This window comes from Dermacentor andersoni, chromosome 2, assembly GCF_023375885.2.
Source record: "Dermacentor andersoni chromosome 2, qqDerAnde1_hic_scaffold, whole genome shotgun sequence".
NCBI lineage: Eukaryota > Metazoa > Arthropoda > Arachnida > Ixodida > Ixodidae > Dermacentor > Dermacentor andersoni.
The window spans coordinates 131,840,504-131,853,508 of NC_092815.1; the positions used below are offsets into that span (position 1 = coordinate 131,840,504).

The following is a 13,005-nucleotide window of genomic DNA, read 5'->3' on the forward strand; positions in this document are numbered from 1 at the left end:
GCGTAGCAGATCAGGTCCGCGCTGGAGAGCTCTGGCACAATAGTTCGCCCTCCGAACTCGTTCCGTCACAACGGCGATGGGGCTGGAGGATTTGCGGCGGTGTCAGCACAAAGCCCGCTTCATCGAACGCATCCTAGCTGAAGCGACGGAGAGTGGGGGATGCGCGTCTTGTCCCCCAGTCGTAATTGGGTGGCAATCCTACATTGCAGCTCGCCATTCTTAACAACGTCTACTTGAGGTACTTGCTAGGCAACTTATCTGAGAGCCTTGCAGTTGTCGGAATTAAAGAATCGTCGCGTCGGTTATCTCGCATAGCATCTCCGTTTCTTAGTAACTCCGGGAAAACGCCGCTTCCGACTGGTGGCAGGGCAAGAAAATAATGCCCAGCTAAAGATACTCTACGTAGTGATTGAATTAAAATTAAATTATGGTGCTTTACAAGCCAAAACCACTTTCTGATTATGAGGCACGTCGTAGTGGAGGACTCCGGAAATTTCGACCACCTGGGGTTCTTTAACGTGCACCTAAGTCTAAGTACACGGACGTTTTAGCACTTCGCCCCCATCGAAACGCGGCCGCCGCAGCCGGGATTCGATCCCGCGACCTCGTGCTCAGCAGCCCAACACCATAGCCGCTGAGCAACCACGGCTTGTTTCACGTAGTGTAGAGGCGCCTGTTGCAGCCCGAATCTTGATTACGAATCCGGCAGGCACTGTATGCCTATATACTTCGCCAAGAGCGAAGTGATTTTTCGCGAGTATCAAATACTTCACGCAGAGTGAAAGCACGAATACTGGAATGCGAAGAGCCTGAAAAGTCACCTAACGATGCGTCTTTTTTGCCACGACAATGCACTTTCAATGGGATTCCAATGCGACCAGTGTTCCGGTACGGCAGCACGCGCAAGGAATATTGGCGACGGCGATACGAGCATCCAGATGCGCTTTCACTCGCGCATGCGCGGGGGTCTTTCGTTGTCATAGCGATAGATGTGAGCTATTGTGCGACGGTGCGTGAAAACTTGTCTTGCGCCGCCTTCAATCGCAGGTCAAGCGAATGGCAAGCGCCATGGTCTCCCCCCGATCGGCTCCAAGGAGATGCTGGAGCACAGCTACCGGGGAGCGCTTGAAGCCGGACCCACACCGGACGGCTTCTACTCGGCGCTGGACTCCAGCAGCGCATACGTCGTCCTCAACGAGGCGTGAGTCGACTCTCGAAAGCTTGCGCGCGGTTCGCTTTTCTCGCAGCGGTGCCAAGCCGCCCCCGTTGACTGGTGGCCGACTCGTTAAATCTTGGCCGCAGCACCGCTGGAGTTGTGCCGCCGCGACTTGGGGCACTATGTCGCGTCGCAGTGCGTGAACAATTGTAAGGTGGACATTCGACAGACGTCTGTCTGGCTGGGTGTCAAACTCAATCCTATGCATACTGACAGTTCGGCACACCCTTAACATCAAAAGCGATTCAAATTAATCCGAGGTTCTCCATCCCGGTATCCTTGATATCTGGGTCGTAAGATTCCCATCAATTATTGGAGCGTTTGCGTTATTGCCGTTATTACGTTGGAAGCGTGCTTCTGTTGAGCAGCTTTACTGTTAAAAGAATTAAAAAAAAACTTTTTTTGTGTGATTATGTTTCGGGTGACGCGTTTGCGCCACAACATGAATGGGCGGGGAAGTCGACGACGAGAAATGTTCTGGACGACAGTGTCCCAACTGGTGAATACCAGTTCCTTTATTCCATTCCACGTCTTTCACTGTTTCCTTATACTTATGTCTTAGCGCTCCATTCATTATATTATTATTTTTTAAAGCACGCCAGCAAGCTCAGCTTGCAAGAACATTTAATAACGAACATAATAACCAATTTAAGAACGTAGTGCGGGCTTGGAGATGTATAGGGAACATATAGGAACGCGTTCTTTGACTCTTTATTAGTTTCGTTATTAAGTGTTCGTGAATGCTGCCCCAGGTATTAATACTGCTTTACCGGGTGTTGGGCAAACACTTTCAAATAATTTTTCGAAATTGCCTGTAGCAGATAGCACACTTCTAATCCATAAGCTTGTCTGCTCGAAGAGGCGGACATTACTTGCACAAAAAAATGGAAATGCATACTCGACTATTTAACAAAAATGTAGTAATATGATTTTTAACTAATTACCTTATGGCGCACATTGCAATTGTGGGCCCACTTGGAACGAATTCTCAGGATGCCAACAGTTTTCGATATATTAATTCCCGTACTTTGCGGAGAAATGCATTGGCGATCGAAACCGCCCGTGGTTGCTTAGTGGCTATCCCGGCCACGGCGGCCGCATTTCGATGGGGGTGAAATGCGAAAACACCCATCTACTTAGATTTAGGGGCACGTTAAAGAAGAGTTCCAGGTGGTCCAAATTATTCCAGAGGCCACTACGGCGTGCCTCATAATCAGATCGTGGTTTTGGCACGTTACCCCCATAGTTAAAATTCTTCTTTAGTGGCGTTCCAGTCACTTTTCTGCTTCAATGCATACAGCACCGTTTTGTTAAGAAAGTAAGTGGAACGACAGTGCATTTTTACCGCAAGTTTGACTGTGCATATCTCATAAATGGTGTCATCCACACATTTTTTCTCAAGTGGGTATGCCTTGCAATCTCAGCCGCTAAAATTTGTCAATTGCAATATGTGCCATAAGATATTTATTTAAAATAATAATTAGTTGATTGTTTTAATTATTCGATTTATGCATTTCAGTTTGTTTGGTAAGTAATTTTCTCTTAATTCTAACATGTTCCCTGAAACACCCTACGTGGCAACCAAAAGTAAATTATTCAATTTTAGTTAATTCGGCTGCTGACAGCGATAATAATCATCTCACTTTGTGTCCCCCTGGCCACATAATTTATTGGCACACATGGTTTTTGCGTGCCTTCCAGTGCCTAATTTTAAGAAAACCATAAAGCTTAATTTCGAATACCCGGTATATACCATCAGTACCTTGCCGACGGGTTAGTGTTGGGATTGTAGGAATCGCACCGCTGGCCCGAGTTGTTGGGGTCTCGGTGCTGACGCCCGTTATTGCCAATGGGTCGCAAGCCCCAAGGGTAGCGTTGGCCTGGCGGCCTGGGGCACTGGAAGCATCCGAAGGTCCCGGCAAAGCAAGAGAAGACTGGTAACAGAACAACTTGTTTATTCTAACATAGCAAAAGAGCGGCCGGTCAGGTCGACTGGAGTGGAGAGACGGGAGAGCACGTAACTCAACAGTACAAATCGGAGCCTCTCTCCTGGCGTCCGGGGGCAGCTGCTCTTATACTCTCGGCGTCGCGGTCCAAAAGGGAAGGAGGGAAGGTCACGGGATGAAGGTCACGGGACGGCGGAGCATGAGCCCACGACGGCGCGAACTGTCGGGCCGAGAGACCTGCTGAACCGAGTGTAGTGACGCATCGCCAACCCTCACCCACACGACGGCGCGAACTGTTGAGCCGAGAGACGTCCAGGCTCCTCATTCGGGGAACTCCGCTCCCCGGCTGCCGCGCTTTGACAAGCGAGGGCACACACACACACACGCACACACGAAGACACGTGGCACTGAAACACGCCTGGACACGCTTGGCGGGTAGGCGTTGCGGCGGCGTCGAACAGGCCAAAATGTCCGCCGTTTTGAACAAAGCCCCGGCGTCCGTTGCATCCGCGCCGGCATTACCGCGCGTTGTAGGCGAAACGTAACAGACCGCCCCGCCGGGGGAAGGAGATCCCGATGGTCAGGGGACTGCATCCGCTGTCCGGAGGGATGTCGCTCGATGATGCTCATAACCGAAGTTGGGCGTCCTTGGGCGTTTCTTGAGCGCAGCGCACAGAGAAGGCCTCGTTCTCACGTTCAGGTGCACACAGGACACTGCAAAGTGACTTCGGGAGAGTTGACATTTTTGTTCTCGTTTCCGGCAAGCGTTAGAACCACGCCAAAAGTCAACCGCTCAGTCAGCAAGCACGGCACAACCCTCACTAAGCCCTGCCAGGCTCTTCCCCCTTTTATACTGCTGCCTAGTTCCTTACAGTAGTTTAGCAGCACTCAGAACGCGTCCACAAATCGGAAAAATTGCACTAAAAAGCACATCATCACTTTGAAACACTACACAAAAGCAATAAGTTAAAAATCCTGCCTCAGGAAGAAAAACATCAGTAACAAGCAATTTTGAGGCTGATTCCCACGTTAGGGGCTTCGACTTAAGCCATCGGCGTTACCGTTGAGACTCCCCTTTTTGTAACGCACCTCAAAGGAACATTGTTGCAAAGCGAGGCTCCAGCGCAGGAGGCGGCCATTTTTGGGAGAGATGGTCTGCAGCCATTGGAGAGGGCAGTGATCCGTTTCAATGATAAACCTCGAGCCAGCTAGGTAACATGACAATTTCTGAACGGCCCACACGATACACGCACACTCTTTCTCGGTGGCGCTATACGCCTGCTCACGACTGGTCAGCTTACGACTAGCATACAGGACGGGGTGTTCTACTTCTCCATTTTCCCGTTGGCACAGTACAACGCCCATGCCTCGCTCACTAGCATCACACTGAACAACGAACCCTTTTGTGTAGTCGGGCGATCGTAGCACAGGTTGGCTTGTTAGGGCGCTCTTTAGGGCGCTAAAAGCTCTTTCCTTCGTCTCATCCCAGACGACTGTTTGCGGCTCTGTCTTTCTTAGAGCATCCGTCAAGGGAGCCGCGATATCAGAGTACCTGGGGATGTACCTCTGATAGTAGCCGGCGACACCTAAGAACGACCGAATATCGGTCTTCGTGCGCGGTTGCGGGAAGTCTCGCACAGCGGCCACCTTTATTTCAGAGGGGCGGCGTCGACCCCGACCAATCACGTGTCCGAGGTAGACAACCTCGGCCTGTGCTAACTGGCACTTGGGAGCCTTGACTGTCAAGCCCGCATCGCGCAGGCGGGTTAGCACTGCCCGCAAGTGCGCCATATGTTCCGGCCAGGATGCGGAGAATATCGCTACGTCGTCTAGATACGGTAAAGCGAATTCTTGCTGTCCCCGCAACACTTTATCCATGAGGCTTGAAAAGCAGTATGGCGCGTTCTTCAAACCAAAACTCAAAACTTTAGGACGGAATGTCCCCATGGGTGAAATGAACGCCGCATACCTACTAGCCTCTTCTGTAAGTGGAACCTGCCAATAACCCCTGACAAGATCTAGGGTGGAAATAAACTGAGCGCTACTCACTCTCTCAAGGCGCTCCTCGATGTTAGGGATCGGATAAATTTGATCCTTAGTGATGGAATTAAGCCTGCGGTAGTCGACGCAAGGACGAGGTTCCTTGCCCGGTACCTCAACTAAAATCAAAGGGGAGGTATAATCACTCTCACCCGCTTCAATAACACCGAGCTGTAGCATTTTCTTTACCTCAGCCTCCATAATATCGCTCTGGCGGGGTGACACCCGGTACGCCTTGGATCGTACTGGCTCTGGGGAGGTAAGTTCTATGTCATGAGTAAGGACAGAAGTCCTACCAGGCCTCTCAGAGAACAGACCTTGAAACTCTTGTAAGAGCTGGTGTAGTTCGGTTTTCTGCTCAGGCGACAGCGATGCTTTACTTATTAAGTCACTAATGACTTGATCGGTGTCTTTCCTGTTCGTCACTGAGCCTAGTCCCGGAAGCTCGACCGGAAGCTCTTCGGGCACGTTTACCATCATGCACACCACTGCTTCCCGTTGCTTATAGCGTTTGAGCAGATTACAGTGGTAAACTTGCTGTGCTTTCCGCTTTCCTGGCAGACTCACCACGTAGTTAACGTCCGACAGTTTTTGAACAATCCGTGCTGGGCCCTCCCACTGCACGTCGAGTTTGTTTTTTAGCGATGTGCGCAATATCATGACCTCATCGCCCACCTCAAAACGACGGGCCCTGGCTGCCCGATCATAATAAACCTTGGCCCTCTGCTGGGCCTCTGCCATTGCTTCACCTGACAACTCCTGTGCCCTTCTTAAGCGTTCGAGGAGCTTAAGCACGTACTCTACCACGACTGGGTCGTCGCCCCTGCCTTCCCATGACTCTCGAAGCATGCGAAGCGGAGATCGCAGCGAGCGACCGTACACCAGCTCAGCTGGCGAGAACCCCGTAGCCGCATGCGGCGCGGTTCTTAAAGCAAACATCACTCCAGGCAGACACAGCTCCCAGTCAGTTTGATGTTCAAAACACAATGCTCTCAACACGCGCTTCATGACGGAGTGGAGCTTCTCAACGGAATTCGACTGGGGGTGGTGCACTGAGCTGTGTAACAGCCTTACCCCGCACCTTTCGAGAAAGGCTGTCGTCAAAGCGCTAGTAAACACTGTGCCCTGATCTGACTGGATTTCTGCAGGAAAACCAACTCGCGCAAATATGGACAGTAGTGCATTGACTATCTCAACTGAGCTGAGTTCTTTAAGCGGCACTGCTTCAGGGAACTTTGTCGCTGGGCAGATCACAGTCAAAATGTGTCGGTACCCCGTGGCTGTTACCGGCAGAGGTCCCACTGTATCAATAACGAGCCGTCTAAAAGGCTCCGTAATGATAGGTACCAACTTCAACGGCGCCCTCGATTTGTCCCCTGGCTTGCCCACCCGCTGACAGGTGTCGCATGTCTTCACAAAGTGGTCTGCGTCCCGAAAACACCCTGGCCAATAGTACTCCTGCAAGAGACGGTCCTTAGTTTTCTTAACTCCTAGGTGTCCGGACCACGAACCCCCATGCGACAAGCGCAACAGATCCTGACGATAGCATTGAGGCACGATCAGCTGATCGAACTCCACTCCTCTGCGGTCTAGATACTTCCGGTACAGGACCCCACCTCTTTCCACAAAGCGAGCATTTTTCTTGGCGATACCTTCCTTGATAATGCAGCGTATGTTTTCTAGGCTGCCATCCTTCTTTTGCTCGGCTATCAAAGCCGAGCGGCTGACTTTTAGCAACCTGTTAAGTCCGTCTGACGTAGGCGCGACGAGCAAATCTGGAGACAGCTCTTCTAACTTTCCCGTGTCGGGAATTTCCTCTCCAGTATCTGCTGCCTTTAACGCTACAGGCTCAATTTTATCCCGTTCGGGCGTGCTCTGAATACCAGCTTGCTGCGCCTCTGACCCTTTTTCATCGTTCAACAACGTTGGCCCCGCAACTACCGCCTTTGCAGCGAGCTCCCGAACCTTCGATCTGGTTAAGGCCTGAACGCTAGCCTCACCAAACAAAAGCCCCTTCTCGCGCAGGAGGTGATCGGACCTGTTCGAAAATAGGTACGGGTACTGGGGGGGCAGCATAGATGACACTGCGGCCTCCGTCTCAAGTGCTCCGAAAGGTCCTTCAATAAGCACTTTTGCTACCGGCAGACACACGCTATGAGCTTCCACTGCTTGCTTGATCCATGCGCACTCGCCCGTGAACATATCGGGTTCTACGTAAGAGGGGTGAACTACATCCATTGTAGCTGCGGAATCGCGAAGCACTCGGCACTCTTTCCCGTTCACGAGGAGGTCTCGCATGTAAGGCTCGAGAAGCTTCATGTTCTCGTCAGTGCTGCATATAGACAAAAACACGACTTGTGTTTTTGTTTCTGGACACTGCGCCGAAAAGTGACCCGGCTTCTGGCACGTATAACAAACGCGCGCTTGCCTCGTCTCGAACCGCTTTCTGCGTTCGGCTTCGGTTGCCGCCGTCTCCTTACGTTCGGTCGGACTGCTTTCACTCGCATCCGCACTACGTGTATCCCCCTTTGCTCTCATGGGTGTGAACTTCGGCCTCTCAAACTTGGAGCCAAATTCACCCTTTTGACCGTCCTTAGCTCCACGAGCCCGACGCGTCACAAACTCCTCGGCTAACTCAGCGGCTCTAGCCACCGTACTAACGTCTGGCCTATCCAAGACCCAGTACCGCACGTTCTCAGGTAACCGACTATAAAACTGTTCTAGCCCGAAACACTGCAGAACTTTCTCGTGGTCACCAAACGCTTTCTCTTCTTTGAGCCACTCCTGCATGTTTGACATAAGCCTGTAGGCAAACTCTGTATATGACTCACTTTTGCCTTTCTCATTTTCCCGAAACTTCCGACGGAACGCCTCCGCTGACAGCCGGTACTTTTTTAGCAGACTCGATTTCACTTTGTCGAAATCCTCTGCCTCCTCTCTCTCCAAGCGAGCGACTACGTCGGCCGCCTCGCCGGGTAGCAAAGTGAGCAAGCGCTGTGGCCACGTTTCCCGAGAGAACCCCTGCTTCTCGCACGTTCGCTCAAAGTTAACCAGGAACAAACCAATGTCCTCTCCAAGCTTAAACGGCCGCATCAGGTCAGTCATTTTGAACAATACTCGTTCTCCTGCACCGTGTGCCTGACTTCCATTACGAGCGCGTTCCATCTCTAACTCGAGACGCTTCATTTCCAAAGCGTGTTCGCGCTCTTCTTTTTCTTTCTGTTCTTTTCGTTCACGCTCATCTTTCTCTTTCTGTTCTTTAAGTTCGCGCTCCTGTTTCTCTTTTTGCTCTTTAAGTTCGCGCTCCTGTCTTTTTGCCGTCTCCCTCTCCTCAATGGTCTCAAGGCATTCCGACAGCTCGTCATCCTCAGCTTCTAACTCAAGAATAGCCCTTAGCAGTTCTGGTTTTCTGAGTTTGTCTGAGACATCCAGACCCAACTCTCTCGCAAGCTCCAGCAATTTCGGTTTGCGCAACGACTTCAAATCCATGGCTGCTCTGAATGCTGCTTTCTCTACTGCCTACTATTGTCTTGCCGCAAACTAACCCGGCAGCAACGACAACCACAATTACCAGCTCTGTTTCTGACACTAACAAAAGCCTGGCAAAACTCAGAAGAAGAAAGTCCCGCACTCACCAAACCTCGCAGCCAAGAATTCAGCGCAGTCGTTCCGCTGCAGGCAACCAGTCATCACACAGGGCTCGTTGCACTGCTCCCGGATGGTCGTTGAGCTGCTCAGCATACAGTCAACCGCATCTCTTCGCTGCTGGCCTCCGTTGTCGCGATCTCACCGCTGGCAACCAGATGTTGTAATCGCACCGCTGGCCCGAGTTGTTGGGGTCTCGGTGCTGACGCCCGTTATTGCCAATGGGTCGCAAGCCCCAAGGGTAGCGTTGGCCTGGCGGCCTGGGGCACTGGAAGCATCCGAAGGTCCCGGCAAAGCAAGAGAAGACTGGTAACAGAACAACTTGTTTATTCTAACATAGCAAAAGAGCGGCCGGTCAGGTCGACCGGAGTGGAGAGACGGGAGAGCACGTAACTCAACAGTACAAATCGGAGCCTCTCTCCTGGCGTCCGGGGGCAGCTGCTCTTATACTCTCGGCGTCGCGGTCCAAAAGGGAAGGAGGGAAGGTCACGGGATGAAGGTCACGGGACGGCGGAGCATGAGCCCACGACGGCGCGAACTGTCGGGCCGAGAGACCTGCTGAACCGAGTGTAGTGACGCATCGCCAACCCTCACCCACACGACGGCGCGAACTGTTGAGCCGAGAGACGTCCAGGCTCCTCATTCGGGGAACTCCGCTCCCCGGCTGCCGCGCTTTGACAAGCGAGGGCACACACACACACACGCACACACGAAGACACGTGGCACTGAAACACGCCTGGACACGCTTGGCGGGTAGGCGTTGCGGCGGCGTCGAACAGGCCAAAATGTCCGCCGTTTTGAACAAAGCCCCGGCGTCCGTTGCATCCGCGCCGGCATTACCGCGCGTTGTAGGCGAAACGTAACAGGATGGAGACACGGGAACGTGCTCCCACTGTAGTGCTGTAAAATAGTTGGGACGACGGCTTGGGGTACATGATGGGGTGAAGCTTGGCAATGCGTCGTGTCTGAAAGTAAACAAAAGTGTTGAAGAAACGGACAGAAAAGTAACATGCAATAAATAAGAATAGGGAAATACCGAGTACTATACGTATGTGCAGACAGATTTAGAAGAAGGAAGCCTGCGAGGTTGACCAGGACAAAAAGATGGAGGGCGCTTAAGCTTCGCCTTTAAGAGTGGAACGCGATAGCATTCAAAGGTCCCTGACTACTTCTCGCGCTTCCCGGCAACTGGAGTTTATGTAACCGTAATGTTTACCGGGAAATGCTGGCCATGAATGCTACGCACGAAGGCGGGCTTTCTGGTAGAAACGCGATCTCTTGCGTGGGCCGCGATGCGGTGGAGGCGAGCGACACCTGGAAGTGTTTCAAAGAAAGGGGACGCCGCTCCGTGGCTTCGGAGATACTCACACGCTGGCGCGTGCAAATGGCAGACGCCGTGGCCGGTCTATGAATGGTAGAAACGCTGGAAAAGGAGTTTCTTTGAGTTTTCTCGTAACAGAATTACGTTTTCTTGTATAGTCAAATTAGAATCCGGCGCTATCATGTATGTAGGTTGTACTTTACTTAATGTAAGTTGTACTTTACGATTGTTTATGTATTTTAGCTTGATAAATTCAATTATTTCAATAGCTTCCTTGCGCCACATAAAGGGCCTGGGTATGGATGGTTCGAAAATGTTCGCCGAAACGATGTCCGACGCCTGATTTTCTATGACATGGGGCCCTTAACGCTGTCGCGTTAAAACGGTTACTACCCTGCGTGCCGGTGAGTGGACGTGTATCAAAGAAGGAGACAGAGCGTCAATACTCGGTAGGCTATAGCACTCGCGTCTGCACGTCGACATGAGAGACCATATCGATGATGCTTCACCGGCACGTAATGCATCGTTAGGACTTAAATTACTGAGAAGGCGGCCACCGTTACCATTCCGCTAAATGAATGAATGTATCTCACCCCGCGTCTATATCGCGAAGCGGTCAAACACGCCTAAAGCGCACTCTACGTAAACGTCAGCGCCGTGTCCACAGTGTGCCAAGCGCACGAGCGGGACGGAGCTTACGCGACTCCCTCTCCTTCGTGTTCCTTCAACCCGCGAGTTATGCCTCACCGCCAAACGCACGGAACGGTGCACTCATCTGCCGCATGAAACTTGCAAGGGCGTTTCATAAGCGGGTCGCAGCGCGGCCTCGGCGACGGTGACGGAAGCAGGGGAGGCCTTTGATGTCCGGCCGATACCGGTCTGCGTCGCGGCTTTATCAAACTTGCAGGCATCAGTGTGTGTGTGCGCACACAGCGGGAACACCACGGAGCAGGACGTGGAGAGTGGGCTCCCGTGCAGTGCGTCCGCGAGTAGCTGGCCGGCCGTCTTGGCTTGCTTGGTCGCACGGCTCGATGGAGCCCCCGTCACGGCTCGCTTGCCTCGTCCGCCCCGGCGGCGGCCCTGCATGTGAACTCGCCGCGCCTTCGCCGAGGCTGCTTGTTGTTTGCACGGCCGGCTCCTTGCAGTGGTCGGTACCAGCAGCGCCTCGTGTACGTACGTGCGTGCGTGTGTGCGTGCGGTTGTTCGTGCATAACTCAACCGGAGGGGCACGACCTGGAAAAAAAAAAATGAGAGCACCTGGGAACAACTAAAGAGCGCGTGGTATCGGCAGGAATGAGGCTAAGTTAGTGTAAACGAATCTTGCGCGCGCTCTTTTAGTTTTCTGAGATTTTGAATGCGGAAAGGCTGGAAAAAGGGGGCGCGATGTGGGTCGCTGAGTGTGCCTGAAGCTGTTTACTGATATCACGAAAAAGAAAAGAAAATAGAGCAGAGCATTTGAATGCACACTCGCAGAGGTGCTATTTGCTGATTTCTTTCGTATATTTAATTGGAAAGACATTTGAAATCAGGGTCATCGCTACGTCCATGCTCTTTTTAAGGAATATAAAGATATGGCGATGTTGTGTTTGAGCGTTTGAATCCCTAGTTTGCTAAATTTGGATCATTCCCGTCGCTGTAACGTCATGTTTATCTTGATTTCATAAAATATTGATACGAACTGCTGCAACCGACAGGACACCACTGTAAATATCACGAAGAAACTTGAAATCTTCTCCCTAGCCTTACTCAGTCTAAAATGAAAACTTGCTGCTATACCCAGGACGTTACTTAAATTAAACTCTCAATTACCTTTGAAATCACCATGCCGATCGAAGCGCCTTGTGTAACTGGATGCATCTTTTCATCGTGTCTTTCGTTTTTTAAACAATTGCGGTCGCAGCGTGACGGAGTCATTGAAAAATCATTGGTGGCACTGCCATGGAAGCGGTATTCTCGGGTGGTCGCTTTTGGAAGTTTGTGACAAGGCCCACCAACTGCTCGCGCAGTGTGACAGTCACCAGTACGCGGCCACCTCGGTATGGTGCGCTAAGATAAAATGAGAAAACCATTACAGACAATCTCCTTAATCTTTTTATGACTTTTTCATCCCGTCTTCTCGCTTTTTCTTTTCTTTTCGGACAGCCCTTCGTCGCAAGACGATGCCGACAGACTCGTGACTGCCCTGCAGAAAGCACTTCTTCTGCCGTCTGGTACCTTTTCCAACGTTCGGTGAGTACTAGTAAACGCTCATTTGCCGTTTTCACTGCAGAAGCGTTGTACAGCGCGCTCGCCGGCTTCTGTGACGGATGTGGTAGGGTTCCCGGTCCACTAGGGTTCCCGGTCCGCTAGTGCCGAGAGGGAAAAAAAGAGGGGGGGGGGGGGCTGTGGGAAGCAGCCGGTCGCATATAGCGGCACTCGGATTGCTGGGCCTAATTGTTGAGGTCACGCTGCGACGACTGTAGAACGCGGGCCCTGATGAAGGGGGAAGTCGGGCAGTCGCCAGGGAGCGCGCGCGAAGATGTCACCATAGGCTGCCTCGATGTACAGTGGCGGGAGAGGAGGACATCCGGTCACCCTACGTCAGTGCGGTTCGGTGACTCGCGCGCAGTGCGCACAGGAGGCGTGATCGATGACGTCAGCTACGTGCGCCGAGAGGGTGCGGTCTGCACGGGCCGTTCCATAATTGGCAACGTGTCAAAGTAAATAAATAAAATATTAGGTATACTATTGGGTCTCTATGTGTGACGGGACATCACTCAAGTAGCGCAAGAGCACTTGTTACAAGAGCGCTACAATCGGTGGCCGCTCAATATTGGTGTTAGGAATGTCTCATAATG

At 51.9% G+C, this 13,005-nt stretch overlaps 1 protein-coding gene across 1 annotated transcript in view; it reads left to right on the forward strand.

Annotated features, from left to right (window-relative positions):
* The window catches only part of IA-2 (tyrosine phosphatase IA-2), a 687,617-nt gene that overhangs the window by 289,146 nt on the left and 385,466 nt on the right, over positions 1 to 13,005 (forward strand). Inside the window, exons 10-11 of the mRNA XM_050187564.3 lie at positions 1,048 to 1,201; positions 12,311 to 12,397. Of these exons, the coding sequence (XP_050043521.2) occupies positions 1,048 to 1,201; positions 12,311 to 12,397 (241 nt within the window). The remainder of the gene's footprint in view (positions 1 to 1,047; positions 1,202 to 12,310; positions 12,398 to 13,005) is intronic.